The 18,685-nt window shown below is 43.4% G+C and overlaps 1 protein-coding gene across 46 annotated transcripts in view; it reads left to right on the top strand.

Moving 5' to 3' along the window:
- The window catches only part of RIMS2 (regulating synaptic membrane exocytosis 2), a 424,384-nt gene extending 415,134 nt beyond the window's left edge, over window positions 1-9,250 (top strand). For all 46 annotated transcript variants that reach the window (XM_069957250.1, XM_069957246.1, XM_069957251.1 and 43 more), the window contains 4 exons: window positions 623-735; window positions 2,041-2,142; window positions 3,378-3,517; window positions 5,652-9,250. In XM_069957250.1, coding sequence (XP_069813351.1) covers window positions 623-735; window positions 2,041-2,142; window positions 3,378-3,517; window positions 5,652-5,870 — 574 coding nt within the window. In that variant the 3' untranslated portion in view covers window positions 5,871-9,250. The remainder of the gene's footprint in view (window positions 1-622; window positions 736-2,040; window positions 2,143-3,377; window positions 3,518-5,651) is intronic.
- The last annotated feature ends 9,435 nt before the right edge of the window (window positions 9,251-18,685 follow it).

Raw genomic sequence — 18,685 nt, 5'->3', positions numbered from 1 at the left:
ATAGTCTAAGGTTATGTTCACATTTTGTAAGAGACTGCAGATGATCTTTAGCGCCGCTGAGTCATGATGCGGGCACATCCGTGCGCGCCCGCATCAGAACTCCCCACTGCACACAATGGAGCATGCGGCCAGAGCTGCATGTTCCATTGTGTAAACTGACATGTAAGTTTCTCGCGGCGCCACTAGGGATCCCGGCCGGAGTGTATACTAAGTGTATACACTCCAGACGGGATTTCCTCAGCCTTCACCACAACGTAAGTTCCGCACTAATCACTGCCGTTGCAACAATGGTCGTGATTACTGTGGAACTTACGTTGTGTGAACATGGCCTAAATCTGTAAAAAAAACAAAAACAAATAAAAAACGCTGTATGCCTCTGTAAAAAAAACACAAAAAAAAACAGGAGAGGAACAGCAGGGTCTATAGCTGTCTGTGACCTGTCTGTGAGAGTCTTTATACTTCCCTCATGCTACTGAGGATGATCAGATCTCACCCCCCCCGGTCTCTACAGATCATTGATGCTGTCTGTTGGGGTACCCAGACAAATACTCCCAAACTCCTGATAAATCTCAGCTCTGCTACATCTGTACATTTTCAATGATGATCTTTGTCTTTTTTGCAGCCTAATATTTCCTGGAGTCCGGCTGGGGTCTGACAGTCAGTTCAGTGACTTCCTCGATGGACTTGGTCCTGCACAATTAGTCGGACGACAGACCTTAGCTACTCCTTCTATGGGTACGTCATTGCTGTTATTCCAGGATTCAGGAAGGAAATCAGGAGAGATTGCTATCCATGCAGTTCATGTTCACATTTACAGCAAGATGCAGTTATCCATGTGCATATCCCTAGGGGGAAACCTTTATGTAATCTAAAGGAATAATAGAGATGTTTCCAGAAGCACCATTTAAACCCCTAGTTTATTTGCCCTTTTATTCAGCCAGAGTGGTGTCAAAGAGGCGGAGCCTAGAGCGTCCATGCTCTCTTGGGTCTTCCATCCCGGCCAATTTGTCTTTAGCCTCGCCCCCCGGGTGGAATGTTTTCTCTTCTTCGCTGTTTAAACTCGGCACATGTGCCAATGGGGTTCCAATGTGGCTGTGCTCCTTGTACTAGCTATCATGTCTTTGCTTCTGCGTCGTCTTCTTCACCAGCCTCTGTAATATCTCATTTGTGAGGTGCAACACTGGTGAAGAAGATGGTGACAAGCTCTAGGCCCCGCCTCTCTGACACCGCTCAGGCTCAATAAAAGAGTGTTTTTAACTCTAAACGGACCAGGAGGAATTTTAACAGTCAACAGGAAATGACTTAGTGTTGGGGGGGGGGGCTCTTTGAGTTTAATGTGAAATTCACACATGGCTGAAATTTTGCAGATTTTACTGATGGACTTGTTCTGGCAATATCCATTGCGGATTACAGTACATTACCTGTGGATGAGATTGCTCACACTGCTACCACATGCTGTCAATTTTCTAATACCCAAAACCTTTAGGCTGCATTCACACGTTCAGTGTTTTTCCCGGTCTGCGATTTTGGACCGGCAGCTACCTCCGTGATCCGTGCAAAACAGTCCGTTTTTCATCCGTTTTGTATCCGTGTCCATTTTTTTCATGGATCTGTGTTAAAGCATTTTAAATTACATTGATTACATCACATCCGTGTTTTTCACGGATGAACACGGATGTCACATCCGTGTACATCAGTGAAAAACACAGATCTCATTGATTTCTATGGGGAATCCTTTCCGTGCATCCGTTCCGAGTAATAACATGTCCTATTTTTTTACGGAACGGATCACGGATCTGTGAAATCACAGAACATCTGAATAGCCCAATAGAAAGCAATGGGCTGTAAAATTGTCCGTGCGCATGGATCCGTGAGCACGGACAACTTCCCGGAACGTGTGAATGCAGCCTTAGGAAGTCACTGTGGACCGGGTCATTTGGCCGGACTGTTTGTAATGCATCGGGTCATGTAGTATAGAGTTAACATATATTTGTTACATTCTATATACATGATTGGCCATTCCTATTGTTTCTCCTATAGGTGATATCCAGGTTGGAATGATGGACAAGAAGGGACAGCTAGAAGTGGAGGTTATAAGAGCTCGGGGTCTCGTGGTAAAACCAGGATCAAAGACACTGCCAGGTAAGAGCGGCAATTCCTGAAGGATCCACGTCCCATCAATACCTCCATATGTCATGTATACTGGACAGCTAACTCAGACAATAGAAATGTTGGTTCTAGGAGGCGGCAGGCTCTATCACTCCTTCTCAGAGGTGGCAGGATATATCAGTCCTTCTCTGAGGTGGCAGGCTCTCTTACAACTTCTCAGAGGCGGCAGGCTATATGACTCCTCCTTGGAGGCAACAGGCTCTATCACTCCTTCTTGGAGGGGGCAGGCTCTCTCACTCCTTGGAGGCGGCAGGCTCTATCACTCCTTCTTGGAGGCGGCAGGCTCTCTCACTCCTTCTTGAAGGCGGCAGGCTCTCTCACTCCTTCTTGGAGGCGGCAGGCTCTATCACTCCTTCTTGGAGGCGTCAGGCTCTCTCACTCCTTCTTGGAGGCGGCAGGCTCTCTCACTCCTTCTTGGAGGCGGCAGGCTCTCTCACTCCTTCTTGGAGGCGGTAGGCTCTATCACTCCTTCTTAGAGGCGGCAGGCTCTCTCACTCCTTCTTGGAGGCGGCAGGCTCTCTCACTGCTAATCTGGTGGTGCAGGAAGGAAAATTTCATACCCAATATAAGACTCAGTCGGCAGTAAGAGGTGGAATTATTCAGATTTATTGACAGCAAGATTTCTTGAAGAATTCTTTATATAATTTACATAAATACATACTCAGCATGACTACACAAAATGTTGCACAGGTAGATATGACAGATTAGAGCTACATGTGAATGAGCTCTCCTCCGTTGTCGGCCCTTTTGATCGCCACAATGGGGAGGTCACGGGAGGCTTTCAGATTTTTATGTCCTATAGATCAGAATAGTCCTATCAATGTATCGTATTGTAGCTGCAGATTAGCAGGACAACATTTGTAACGACCAATAATCCAGAATTAAATGTCTGATAGACGGCTATAGAGCCCTCGGCGGGCCGCAGCCACGTTGTAATACTGTGTAATTAATGGACTTAGTTATTTGTTGTCGGGATAATCTCCCCATTTATCCTCTGAGCTCATATATTCTGAATATATTTAGCTAATGAATCTCTGGCTGTCCCATCATTTGCTTTGTACAATAAGAAATGATGATAATTTATTATTCAATGTGATAAAAGGCGCTTCCAATCCATATGTCATTTTTCACGTTCTGCCATTGACCATTGTCACGTATACGGCACGCACCCAGCCTAACCCCGCCATTGTCTGTCTGTCCCTCCGCAGCACCATATGTAAAGGTGTATCTCTTGGAGAATGGAGTCTGCATAGCCAAAAAGAAAACAAAAGTAGCAAGAAAAACGCTGGAGCCTTTGTACCAGCAGCTGTTATCTTTTGAAGAATCGCCACAAGGAAAGGTCTTACAGGTAACATGGATTTTATTCTTATATACTGAATATTGACATTTTAGCAGCTGTGCCGATTTTGGCATCTTCATTGCTAGCCATTATGGAACCAGCTATGATATGGTATATACTTTTTATCCAGGGTGACATTAGTGAATATTCTGTTCTCTTATTAAGGCCTAAAATAAGTTTAACTATTAACACTGGGCCCCTACACCAACTCAATACTTATTACTACTTCTTCTGTGTTGAGCGGTCTTCCCGAACTGTTCAGGGTCGGTAACGTTCTCCGAACCTAAACTCTTGGCATTTGACTCCCGGCGCCTGGGGAATTTGGATTTCACCCTATGGAGTCCTGAAAAGATGGTTACATCCATAGGCTATGTTCACACTACGTAAGTTATGTAATAATCACGTCCGTTGTTGCCAATTTACAACAACGGCCGTGATTACTACGCAGCTTACATAGTGCTGCCTTCTATGGAATCCTGGCCGGAGTATATACACATAGTATACACTCCGGCCGGGATCCCTAGCGCCACCGCAAAGAACTGACATGTCAGTCTTCAATGAATAGCGGCCTCAGAAAACCATTGTGAGCTGTGGGGAATTAGGATGCGGGCGCAGTAAAGATCATCCAGCCGATACTGCAGTACAGGCCGGGATGATCTTCTCTGACACTGACCGGATCACGGAACGGCTGTATCCACGTTTTCCTGGCAGCCCTAGGGCAGCATCCAAATTCTCCAGTCAAAAGCAGAGAGTTCAGGCTCAGAGAATGTTACCGAACCCAAACAGTTCGACAAGTCCACTCAACACTAGTAGTGATGTCACTATGCTACCTTAATGTATCGGCAGTAGAAGTGTAGGATCCAGGCACTGCTTTCCTGTTATTTTAATAATTGGTTAATGAGACTTAGGGTATGTTTACACTGGGCAAAAGCGGCGGAATCCAGCCTGCCGCAGTGTCTCACAGTGTCTTTATAAAAGGGCTCGCGCGCCTCCACTTCTGTCGCTCGCCGCTCAAAGAATTGACATGTCAATTGTTTGCGCAGAGAGTGGCAGGAGCGAAGCCGTTTTTGCTTAGTGTGAACATAATCTTAGGAAAAATCAGCTGCATCCCACCTCTGCTCAGGCCTCCATAGTGCACTGGTGCTAAACACATGTGTTAACCAACAAAAAAATTGTGAAAAATAAGATATTTTAGCCCCACCCTCTGGGAGCATCCCATTATCCCCAACCCTTTTGCAGTCCAGCCCTTCTATGAGAGGAAGATGGTCTAGTGTCAATAAACTATCTCCTCCTGTGAATTAACGGCAAAGTGGCAGATGCTCCTGCTCGCTGCAGTAATAGTAGTGTAAGATGTGGACACCGCTTCAGGAACCAGGGAGAAATGCTGGATCCCAACCAGGCCTCTGTAGTGCACTATGCTTACCAACATTAAAATTTTAAAAATTAGGACATTATAGCCCTGCCCCATAGGAGCATCCTATTATCTTAAATGGGTTATCCAGCGCTACAGAAACATGGCCACTTTCCCCCTTTCTTGTCTCCAGATTGGGTGGGGTTTTGAAACTCAGTTCCATTGAAGTAAATGGAGCTTAATTGCAAACCGCACCTGAACTGGAGACAACAGTAGGGGGAAAAGGGGCCATGTTTTTGTAGTGCTGGATAACCCCTTTAACCCATTTTGCAGTCCAGATTACTAGATTGTCCCACCAAATTTGTCACAATCGCCAAGTATATGTAGGATGATCAGCAGATCTTCACAAAAGTTTGATGATCTGAACACTGGCCCACATCCAGAGGTCAAATGATGATTCTTTGCTAGAGATGAGCAAAACTTGAGCGTGCTTGAGTCCAATCATTTGGCATTTGAATACTAGTGGCTGAAGAAGTTGGATACAGCCCTAGGGAGTCCTGGAAAACATGGATACAGCCATAGGCCATAGGATGTATCCATGTTTTTCATGACACTGCAGGGCTGCATCCAACTTCCTCAGCCTCTGGTATTCAAATGCTGAGCAGTCGCACTCGAGCATGCTTCATTTGGGCTCATCTCTATTCTTTGCACTAGAATTCACAATTGTTGCAAACTTCTTGCTGTTTATGGCCATCCAGTCTCATCAATATCATCTCTGTTTTATTTCGACAGATAATTGTTTGGGGCGATTATGGACGTATGGATCACAAGTCATTTATGGGTGTAGCACAGATACTATTAGATGAACTGGACCTTTCCAATATGGTGATTGGATGGTTTAAACTGTTCCCCCCTTCTTCTCTAGTAGACCCAACGTTAGCTCCTTTAACCCGAAGAGCATCCCAGTCATCTCTGGAAAGTTCCACAGGACCTTCTTATTCTCGGTCATAGCACCTGTGAAAAAACTGTTGTCTCTGCAACCAGCGTTTCAAAAAAAAAAATTAAAAAAAACAAAATCACAAGAAATCAAAATCTGACAGGTCGCACACCCTGGTAAACACTGCATGCTTAATGTTGTGTCCTCTGAGCCTGTTTCTAGGGATAAGGAGCGATCCTGTGTTCTCAGCGGAAGTTGCACACATTGTGCGCTATAGGAGGCTCTCAGGTGGAGTGGAGCTAACCAACAGGGTTGGAGATCGGTGAAGCTCAGTTCTAGCTGAATCTGAAGCCATGGATTACTGACACTAGAAAAACAAAAAAAAGAAATGCTTCATGCAACGAAAGTCATCGTCCGTGGCATATCACGTTGTTGCAAAATTTTCTTTTTTGTATGTGCCCCCAAGGACTGGGAACCCACCCAAGAAAAAGTAAGCGATGGCGAAAGACAGAACATCAGTGTTATTCAGGATAAGCATCGGGGAAGTTCACGAGGGCCCATAGTCCGACAGAGCTGGCTTATACTAGTCATTCAAGGAATCCATTATACAATGAGTTCTCCGGGGAAGATATTTCATCCGTGGTTATTCCATCATTAAAGAACTAAACTTTTTTTGTTTTGTTTCATTTAATTAATTTTATTTTTTTTAAATTCATTTTGCATGGACACGGATCTAACTGAACACTGAAATTTATTTTCTTTGGGCTGCAACTTGCAAAAAAAAAAAAAAACACAAACAAAAACAACAAACAAAAAAAAAGAAAAAAAAATAACCTGGAAAAAAAAAAAAAAAAAAAAAGATACAGCCATTTTCAACAATTTCTATTCTTTTTAAAAAAACAGAGCAAATTTCACTAGTGCATGGTTTTAAAAGGGGGAGGAGAATGCAACAGCGTGAAACAAAGACAAACCACGTCTTTCATTCTTTAAAAAAATAATAATAATAATAAAATAAACCACAACAGTCCTAGGTCTGTGTTTTTGGCAGACGTATATTAAAATGGTGAATAAAAAAAAAAATCTTTCTAGCAAATTATCTTTATGTGACAAGAAATAAATGTAACATATACAATTTATTTAAATGTGAAAGGTACAAGCCTTGTAAAGTTTAACATGATGTGCAAATTGTACATGTCTCACGTCTTCTCCCGCAGGTCCCTGATTTTTTGCATTGTGTCCTTCAGTACCATGTATCTCCCAGACCTCGTTTCTGATTCCATTGTTTAGGGATTGTTAACGGCGCACACGTTCTTCCTCTCCTGCCCCGCCCCCCGCCCATCGTGTGCCATGACCGCCCCTTTAGCCTTTGTTTGAAAAAAGGTTTTGCAGACTTTTTACCCTGCGTTCTTGAATTCTTTGATGAAAAAAAAAAAAAAAATCCTGGGAAGAATGGAAGCGTCCAGCCTCCTGGCTTCCATTGCATAGCAACCTTTCTTTTATTTCAAGCATGTTGAAAAGTCTTTTTTGCAACATGGCTTGAGAATACCTAAGGTAATTCAGCATGTATTTGATATAGAAGATATTTGAACTTTTTTGCAATATCTTGTACAGTGCATGGTAACTATTTTTTTCACCATCCAGTTGAGTCTAAATGGGGAAAAAATAAATCTTACAATTAAACGTGGCCATTTTCAAAATATATTTAAAAAAAAAACAAACAAAAAATTCTTTGTCAGCACCGAGCATTGTTTTCTTGAGGGTTAAAAAAAAACAAACTGAAATTCCTACCATGGAAACATTATAATATCCACAATTTTTTAAGAAAAAGAACGGACGCCCTTTTTTGCACTTTGTCAGAGTTCTGTATCATACCAGGTGACGTTTTTACTTGCGCTTTAATTTTCAGTGCTACGAAGGTCGAACTTTTCAGACGCTTTGTTACTAAAGGACAGTTCACTCGGTGTCTCGGCCAGGAATGGACTCTCTCTTTCCGTCTGGCTGGCCGATGGCACGCCTAACGTTTAGGTAATAACAGTGAGGTTGTTATAGAAATCTATATTAATATATAATAGAACATTTGTCCACCGGGGCTCTGGCTGCCATATTTGTGGACCCGCAATCTTGGGGGACACAACTGTTGAGTTCTGTAGGACATCCCTTGTTCATTCCTTTCCTAAGATGGATACCAAAAATATGTGTTTTGGGTGTGTTGAGAGTATTGCAACTTGAAATTCGGAGTATATATTATATATTTCACTGGCACACACCAATGAAATATGATATTGCCTTTTTGTTTTTCCTAGGTTCCCAAATTCTTAGGTAGCCTGTGGCTCTCCAGCTCTTGTGCGACTACCGCAAGTCCCAGAATACCCAGCCGTAAGGCATATATAGCATCGGCTGGAGAGTCACGGTATCTCTACCTCTTCCCATAATGAACAATAGCGTGACATATATGAAATGCACATAGAAATTTTTTTTGTTGTTTTATTTTTTTTATTTTTTATGTGCATATACTGTAAATTGTTTATATGCAGACATGCGGTATACTTACATGTAAGTTTGTGTTTACGTACACAAATGTGAATAGGAATATTTATATATGTGTTTATGCATAAGAATGTGTGTATATGAAGATACACATCCGCAAGCACACACATAGACAGCGTCGATGATGATTGTGGAAGAATATTAGCGATAAACGTTATCCCGTAACAACCCCCCTGTTGGTCAAATTTGGCAAATTTTTTAAAAATCTTTATATTTTTCAGGCCTAAATGAGAAATCGGGACTTGTTGCCTGTTGCAACCAATGAGAGCCCAGTTTTTATTTCTTAAGCTGCTATGGAAAAATCAAAGCTGAGTGCTGATTGGTTGCAACTTGGGCAACTAGGCCTGATCAATGAGGCCCCTGGGGGCAACCTTCTAATTGCCTTTTAAAACAATGTAGCTGTATAGCAAAGAGGTAGATAGCTAACCAAATGATCTATGAATTACGGAGTCAATAAAGTTATTTGAGATGGCTGTGAACCAGCAAAATATATTCGTACCATCTACAGTATCATCCTGTCATCAACAACAACAACAATTTCTGGTATTGAAAATGCAGTGTAATATCTTATTTTCTGAAAATAATAATAATAAAAAAAATCCCAAGATGCATTTTTTCTTTCTAATTTTTATAGGGAGAACAAGACCGTATATAAGATTTGTACATAAGTATCATTATGCAGTATTTATTTTAAAGAAAAAAAAATTGATGTATTTTTTTTTTTTTTTAATTTCACATGATGTCTGCAGCTGTGCCCATGGTATAGTCATGTATTCGCACTATCCCGGTGACTACTGCAGTCTTGTACATAGTACGTTTTAAAAAGCAAGAGGAATTTACAGTTGAGCGATACGGCAGATTAGCCTTGCAAATGAGCACCAACTAATGTAAAGCATATTAACTACGATGGTGGTATTTAACACTTTAAATAAAACATTTTCTTTACACCTTTGGGTTATGATGGTTTTTTTTTGTGCGTGCAAATAGTAGGTTAAAGAGAAACGACAAGGCCCAAGTTATTACACTTCACCATATAGTTGGTTCATGCCGACCTCTGCACATTACCACGCCCCTTTGCTCCTTGCCAAAGGATGAAGGAAAATGGAGGCCTGTAACAGTGAGTAAGGGGCCTATTCCACGGAGCGATAATCGGCCCGATTAGGCCAATTATCGCTACATGGAATAAATACAACGATCAGCCGATGATAATGATCATCGGCTGATCGCTGATATAGGTTTGAACCTATAATCGTCGGGCGCCGACCACGCATCGCTATGTGTAATAGCGGTGCGCAGCCAGTGACTGACGATTTACAGTGGCGGCGGTCCTGGCCAGTGATTGGCTGAGCGGCCTGTCAGCTGACACAGGCCGCTCTGAAGCTGGAGCACGCGGGACCCAGGGAGAAGACCGCAAGAGGAGCCCTGCAGCCTGGATAGGTAATGTTTAAAGTTTAAGCAAGGGCTGCAAGGACATCGGTAACGATGTCCATGCAGCCCTTGGTCGTGGAATAGGCCCAGTAAACGAGCACCGATCTAGCAGATGAACATGATCTCTTAAAGGGATATTCCCATCTAGGCAACATTTTTATACTTAGGCCTTAGGATTCATCAAGTTAAATATTTTTGCAAAATGATTTATTTAGCAAACTTGCCTCCTCCTGATATGCTGCTCTATCCCTTCTATTGTTGACAGCTTATTGTCTAGGTTACCGACCACCACTCTGCTCTAAAGGCAGTGGTCTGGCTGGTAGCTCTGCTATACATGTTATACCATGTATATATACATCTACATTATAGCTATATATATATATACAGTATATACTGTATATTCACCAGTCAGACCACTGCTTTCAGAGGAGAGAGGTGGTCGGTAACTTAGACAATGAGCTGTCAACAATAGAAGGGATAGAGCAGCATATCAGGAGGAGGCAAGTTTGCTAAATAAATCATTTTTCAAAAATATTTAACTTGATGAATCCTAAGGCCTAAGTATAAATATGTTGCCTAGATGGGAATATCCCTAGATCGGCGCTCGTTTACGGGGCCTATTCCACGGCCCGATTATCGTTTAACAAGGGCTGAAAGAGCAGCATATCAGGAGAAGAAGGCAAGTTTGCTAAATGAATGTATATACAAAACTCTATAAGTATAACTGTTAGTTAAGATGGAAATAACCCTTTTATCAATTTAAGACAGCAACTCCAAACATGAAATAATAGCAGTTTCTTCTTCCCCATTGGGGAGGTACAGATCTGAAACATTTCAGGTGCAGACTGTATTATCACAATGTCCGGGGTTGCTGTCCCTTCACTCATGGCTGCTCAGCTAGGCCCAAGTAAGCTGGCAATCTTGTCTTTTTTTAGGGCTGTATTACACAGTCCGACATACGCGGCTCAATTATCATTGGAGTAGGTGCTGTATATATATATATATATATATATATAATTAGTGATGTCCGTGCAGCCCTTCCTTTGGTGTAAAAAGATAAAGAGACTATAGCTGTCCAGGCTATGTTCCTGTGTTCTCCTCTCCCTGAAGCTGCCTCGGGGGCTTCTGATCCCGCCTATGAAGTTACAGGCTGGCCAATCACGTCAAGCACCGTGGCCAATGTTTGGCTGAGTGACCTGTCACTTTAAAGGCGGGTTTGGAAGGGCCAGAGGCGGCGGCAATAAGCGGAGATCACTGGAACAAGGTATCAGGAGGCTGGGGGAGCATGGACAGGTATAGTCTTTTTTTTTTTTCTTTTTACACTAGCATCGCCTGTTGCCACACATCACTATTACTTGACGCTATGGGCGGCCAGCGGCTGATGATTTTTGAACATGTTAAAGGATAGCGATCAGCTTATGATTGTTTCTTCTGCCGATTGTTGTCTTTATTACATTAAGCAAAAATCTGCTGAAACGGCCTGATTGGGCAGATTATTGCTTCATGAAATAGGGCCCTTGGCCCTGTTAATTATTGTTTGAGATTGTGTCGAAGATTTTTTGCAGATGTTACCATACTCTAAAAGCTAGGGTGAAAATCTTTAGCAAACAGAGGCTTCCGTTATGGCAGGCTAGCTTCTATGTATTTTTAGGCCATGTTTTCACATGGCAAAACAGCGGCTGTTCTGTGACACGGCCACGTGAACATCACTTCAACATAATTGGTATGTGGGCACATTCAGGTTTTCCCGCAATCCAATTAGCTATAGCCCACAATGTAAAATACGCCCGGGAGCCGCACTTTACATTATGTGCACAATCTATTTTGTGCGGCCGCTGTTCACTGAATAGCCGCCGCACAAGTTTAAAAGTTGTTTTTAAGGACAATAACTGCCAAACGGACCACAGGACAGATCTTGGATTAAGTGGTTTGTGGGGGTATGCACAATGTCAGCTGATCCTTATCTTGCAAAGTTGAAAAAATAGAATGATTTAAGAATGATGTAATAGAAGAGGCAGCAGCAGACCACCACTATTTCCTATGGGCTCTCCGTACGATCCTGCAGCTCCCCACTCGCTGTCGGCGTGTGTAATCGTGCCGGAAGCGAGCGGAGATCGAGGCTCAATCGACTGCTGATCTGACTGCTGCTCCTCCAGATCTGCCTGTGTAATAGGCCTTAACTTAATAGAGATTGTGCATGGAACTTGCCGACACACGGGAGCTTTCCATGGTAACACAGATTTCTGGCATCAGCATGCAAAAGTGCCCCCTCCTCCTCAGTAAACTCTTCCCTGTCAGGGATGTGTTAATAGGGGCCATCTTCTATGTGAAGCATGTAACTTACTGCACTGAGGTATCCCCTCTCCTTCCTCCTCAACTCTCCACCATATCCCTAAGAAACCTGTCACCGAGGGTGTAAGTGATGTAGCAGAGTTTATAGCATGTCCACCTCTACACATTCTTATACAGTTTAAGTATAATGACTAGCTGGACATGGACAGAGGTGACAGCAGAGAGCACTGTCTCAGACTGGAATGAATACACCATTTCCTGCAGAACATACAGCAGCTAATAAGTAAAATGTTAGGTTCTATCAAACATGAACTTAGCCGAACCTTCCGTATTTTATTCCTGATGGCTTCCTGGTCCGTGGGGAAGGAGGAGAAAGCCCGGGTACCGCCTGGAATTCCAAGATTCAGCTTAGGTAATAGGCTGTATCACGGAATTCCAGGCTGTACCCGGCCTGTCTCCTCCTTCCCCACGGACCAGGAAGCCATCAGGAATCAAATGCAGAAGGTTTAGCAAGGTTCAAGTTCGATAGAACCTAAGATTTTCCGCTGTTCGATCATCCCTACTAATAAGTACTGGAAGACTTTTTTTAATAGAAGTAAATTACAAATCTCTGGCACCAGTTGATTTGAAAGTTTTGTTTTAAATTTATGTATTTTGCTGAACTATCCCTTTCAAAAACAGCAGAAGCTTACAAGACATTATAGAGCAGCACTGAGCAGTGCAAGCTGTAATCTAATGCTGAGTTGAGATCTAATACTTAATAAAAACCCTGCAAATGTTTCCATGTTTGGGTGGGTGGGCAATAAAGTGAGCTGGTAATAGGAGAACGAGGCTTTTTTTTCCCTTTTTCAACTTATATTACATATTCTTATATTAGTTTGCACTATTCATTTATGCAAAGTTTGTTAAAACAACACAGACCATTTGTTCCTCCTTTTATCGACTGTCTGAGTCATTTGTTTGTTTTTTACTGTTGCATACTTTTTTTTTTTTGTATGGAAAATATATAACAATAAAACAAAATAAAGGAAATACAATACAATCATATATTAGAATTATGCACAAGCCAAAAAGACAGAAATGGCTGCACATCGCACCCATGGTTGACAAAAAAAATTGTTCAGCTACATTTAAAAACCAACATCAGAGGTTAGTATATAATTTGATCAAACTATATTGCCTCATGTACCAGAGTGCAGGTCTCTGATACACATGAGTCCCTAACCAAAAAACAGCACTGTTCCGGTCAGTGAACACAATCTCCGCAAAGCGTGCGCAAGCAAACTGGTGTTGTTTGGCGGCAGCTTTCTCAGCCGGTGGTGCCTGCTGGGTGTTGGGGGGGCACTTGGGGATTGGTCCTGTGACATTGGGGTTGCGGGGCCATCCTATGGCCTCCCTTCCCTGCTTGTTCACGCTTTGTGGGGTTGGCGGTCGCTGACCGACACAGTGTGGAGTTAGTGTAGGGACCCATGTGAACCAGGAGACCGGCACGTGGTACATGGGGCAATATGGTTTGATCAAATTATATACCAACATCCTGGCGTTGGTTTTTAAATATAGCCGAGTGGCATTAGTGTCAGCCATAGGTGTGAGGTGCAGTGCTTCTTTCTCTCCATGTCGTATTTTACTTTTCTCCCTCTTCTGAGCAGTTGGCACTCCACTTTTTAAGACCCACATGACCCAAATTAGCAGGAGGCACCTGTGCACACATGTCTAGTACCTCCTCAGGAGCTATGGTGAGTACAAGATCATATTCACACTGGTGTTGTTTGGCGGCAGCTTTCTCCGACGGTGGTGCCTGCTGGGTTTGGGGGGGCACTTTGGTTCTGGTCCTGTGACATTGGGGTTGCAGGGACATTCTATGGCCTCCCTTCCCTGCATGTGCACACTTTGCGGGGTTGGCGGTCACTGACCGACACAGTGTGGAGTTAGTGTAGGGACCCATGTGAACCAGGAGACCTGCACGTGGTACACGGGGCAATATGGCTTGATAAAATGATATAACAACATCCTGGCGTTGGTTTTTAAATGTAGCCGAGAGGCATTAGTGTCAGCCATAGGTGTGAGGTGCAGCAGCTCCTTTCTCTCCATGTCGTAATATATTAGAATTATTCTTGTGGCCACTAGGTGGAGCTGGTTTAAAGAAGAAGTAGTGCCTTAGTGCCTGGTTGCTTGCTGTGACCCCCCCATGATACATTTCCAGCCACCTAGCATACTACTTTATATAGTGTTCATATAAACTTTATATCTATTTACCATAGAAACCATTAGCGGATATTTTAGTGCTCACATTGTGTCAATGGTTGATACATATAATAGTCTTTGTGTTGTTGTCTTGAATGTACAGAGCAGGCGGGGTATTCAGAACTGTAGGTAGATGTGTTTATATCCTCTGAAATATCTACTATTAGGTAAAATGAATGGAAATTGTATAATGGATCCCAGACACAATAACATTCAGGCGAGGAAAATTGTTCAAAACGGAATATTAGGTTTAATGTGATGGAAGCGATCTGTTATATCTGTTATAATCTCATTTATTGCACTTATGTTATATATGGTATACTAGAAAATGTACCCGGCGCTGCCCGGGTATAAAGTGTCAGTGTGTTAATTAGATTTGTTCTAAGGTGCCCAGGAGGCCAAGCTAAAGGTATTGTTTCATCTAAGTTAATCAGTGGAATTAGTGTATACCTGTAGTGCATAGTTGGAGGGGTTCTGTATACCCACAATGTATAGTTTTTAGGGGTCTCGCATATCTGTAGTGCATAGTTGGGGGGGCTGTATACCTATAGTGTATAGTTGAGGGAGGTCCTGTATACCTGCAGTGTACAGTTGGTGAAGGTCCTGTATACCTGTACTGTATAGTTCGGGGGTCCTGTATACCTGTAGTATATAGTTGGTGCTGTATACCTGTAATGTATAGTTGGTGGAGGTCTTGTATACCTGTAGTTTATAGTTTGAGGGTCCTGGATACCTGTAGTGTATAATTGGTGGAGGTCTTGTATACCTGTAGTATATAGTTCGGGGGTCCTGTATATCTGTAGTAAATAGTTTGAGGGTCCTGTATAACTATAGTATAGAGTTAGTTGAGGTCCTGTATACCTGTAGTGTATAGTGTGGGGTCCTATATACCTGTAGTATATAGCTGGTGGAGTTCCTGTATACCTGTAGTATATTTGGGGTCCTGTATACTTGTAGTATAGAGTTGGTGAAGGTGCTGTATACCTGTATTATAGAGTTGGTGTAGGTCCTGTATACCTGTAGTGTATGGTTTTGAGGTCCTGTAAACCTGTAGTGTATAGTTTGGGGTCCTATATACCTGTAGTATATAGTTGATGGAGTTCCTGTATACCTGTAGTGTATAGTTGTGGGGTCCTGTATACCTGTAGTGTATAGTTTGGGGTCCTGTATACCTGTAGTATATAGTTGGTGGAGGTCCTGTATACCTGAAGTATATAATTGGTGGAGGTCCTGTATACCTGTAGTATATAGTTTTGAGGTCCTGTATACCTGTACTGTAAAGTTTGGGGTCCTGTATACCTGTAGTATATAGTTTTGTGGAGGTCCCGTGCACTTGTAGTGTATAGTTTTGGGGTCCTGTATACCTGTAGTGTCCTGTATACCTGCAGGGTTGTATTTACCCATATGGCAGTGTTATTCAGTCACAGTGTGTCGGTATTGGTCATGTCTGGTATGGGGGTGTTATCCAGTCACAGTATGGCGGTATTGGTCAGGTCTGGTGTGGCGGTGTTATCCAGTCACGGTATGGTGGTATTGGTCAGGTCTGGTATAGCGGTGTTATCCAGTCACAGTATGGCAGTATTGGTCAGGTCTGATATGATGGTGTTATCCAGTCACAGTATGGTGGTATTGGTCAGGACTGGTGTGGCGGTGTTACCCAGTCACAGTTTGCCGGTATTGGTCAGGTCTGGTATGGCAGTGTTATCCAGTCACAGTATGGCGGTATTGGTCAGGTCTGGTATGACAGTGTTATCCAGCACAGTATGGCGGTATTGGTCAGGTCTGGTATGGCAGTGTTATCCAGCACAGTATAGCGGTATTGGTCAGGTCTGGTGTGGCGGTGTTATCCATTCACAGTATGGCGGTATTGCTCAGGTCTTATATGACAGTGTTATCCAGTCACAGTATGGCGGTATTGGTCAGGTCTGGTATGACAGTGTTATCCAGTCACAGTATGGCGGTATTGGTCAGGTCTGGTGTGGCAGTGTTATCCAGTCACAGTATGGCGGTATTGGTCAGGTCTGGTGTGGCGGTGTTACCCAGTCACAGTATGGCGGTATTGGTCAGGTCTGGTATGGAGGTGTTATCCAGTCACAGTATGGCGGTATTGGTCAGGTCTGGTATGGAGGTGTTATCCAGTCACAGTATGGCGGTATTGGTCAGGTCTGGCAGTGTTATCCAGTCACAGTATGGCGGTATTGGTCAGGTGTGGTGTGGCAGTGTTACCCAGTCACAGTTTGGTATACCTGTAGTGCCCTGTATATACATGTACTGTATAGATGGAGTAGGGGGTCCTGTATATATATGTACTGTATGGATGGAGTAGGGGGTCCTGTATATACATGTACTGTATAGATGGAGTAGGGGGTCCTGTATATATATGTACTGTATGGATGGAGTAGGGGGTCCTGTATATACATGTCCTGTATAGATGGAGTAGGGGGTCCTGTATATACATGTACTGTATAGATGGAGTAGGGGGTCCTGTATATACATGTACTGTATAGATGGAGTAGGGGGTCCTGTATACATGTACTGTATAGATGGAGTAGGGGGCCCTGTATACATGTACTGTATAGATGGAGTAGGGGGTCTACCAGTTATTACTGTGGATGTTGTGAGGCAGCTTCCCTAGCAACCATTGCTCCCTGTGAAAATGAAAGCAGTAATCCTATTGGTTGCTAAGGCTCCAACTGCCGTGTCTGCTGCAGCTAATTATATCACCTGTGTTTGCAGTGAGGAGATTTTCCCATTCATCTCTATGGGGCGCCGCTCTTCCCCCTCCCCCTCCCCTCCTGTACATCTGGCGGGGACGGGACCTTCGCAATAACCTTCCCGGGCACCCAATGTATCTGTGTGCCAAATTTGGGGTCAAACGGTTCAGGCGTTTGGAAGTCTATAGAGGACAGACAGACAGACAGACAGACAGAAGGACAGACAGACAGACTTTGATTTTTATGATATAGATATGCTGCCAATGGAGAGGTCTGACTCCTAGTAAAGGGGCTCAGGGTAATCGTGCACTGTTCACATTATAGGTGACCTATTGTTATGGGAGACATAGCCCAGAGGGTTCTTACCATGAAGCTACACTGAAGCCACCCCTGGGTACTTACCTCTAGTATGGTACGTATACTGAATCACACACATCCATATGGTGTCCATAGATCTATGATTATGTTATGTCATACAGTTGTATATGGTTTATACTCTACAATCTTTAGAAAATGCTTCTCCACTGGAAACAGACATTAGATCACGTACATACAGCACCCCCTATGATAAGGAGAAGGAACATCAGGGAGAGATTCCATATGCCCCTCCCATTTATATAGGACCCATCCCCAACAAAGTAACACCCCTTCTGTACACCCCAAAATGAAAACAGACTCCTGACCTCCTAAACATAAACAGACTATAGACTTAAAGGGGTAATTACCATACCAAATATGTCCTCTAGATTAGGTTCCCCAGGGGAGAAGGTAAGAGCGTGTGTCCTTCTGCTTAACCCCTTATGTTCTGCAGTGTGTAAGTGACCCAATGTTTACTTACATGCTGCAACACAAAAAATAGTTAACATGCAGAAGACAAAGATCTCTGCTTCACTGCACTGATAACCCCTGACCTGTTCTCCAGCTGAAATCAAGTAGGAAAATGTGCAGAGCTCCCTGCAGAGGTCAGGGGTTATCAGTGCACCAGCAGTAAAGCAGATATCTCCTTGTCTTCTGAACATTGGGTCACGTACACACTGTAGTACATAAGGGGGTAAGCAGAAGGTAGTCTGCTCCTGCACCTATGTATTTAACCATAAGAGCTTCTAATGGGCCCTTATAGGTAAATACAGTGGACTGTCATAGCAAGCAGCCATTGGCTCTCTGCTCTGCTAGTCACTCTTGTGGCTGCAGCCAGGATTCTGCCTCTGACCACAAGAGATTTTATTTTTTGGCCACAACATAGAGCATATACTGTGTGTTGTGCGTAGGGGAGGGGGGTCCCTTAAAAAATTTTTGCTATGGGGCCCTGTGAATCCTAGCTACGCCCCTAATAATGGGGTATTCTCTTCTGGGATTGTTAGAGAATTAATAAAGTACCAGCTGCGGTAGGCTTGCTGAGCACCCCATTCAATGCACAAATTTATCTCTGTTCTCGGGTTAAGAGTGGGTCTGGATGGTTGGACCCACCTATGAGTGGGGTGGGGGTGGGGTTACAAACCCAGATGAGAATAACCATGGCAGGTGCCAGACCTTCTCTGTAATTTCTGTAAATCTGGACGATGCAAACCTGGCCAAGCATCGCTGATCAGTGATAAGTGAAGACAAATACTCAGCCGAGTGCTTCTTCCCATTCATCGGGAGTGGGTCGCAACCCCTGAACCCCA

Source organism: Dendropsophus ebraccatus, chromosome 2 (assembly GCF_027789765.1).
Source record: "Dendropsophus ebraccatus isolate aDenEbr1 chromosome 2, aDenEbr1.pat, whole genome shotgun sequence".
Taxonomy (NCBI): domain Eukaryota; kingdom Metazoa; phylum Chordata; class Amphibia; order Anura; family Hylidae; genus Dendropsophus; species Dendropsophus ebraccatus.
This window is presented reverse-complemented; position numbering and strand designations above follow the sequence as displayed.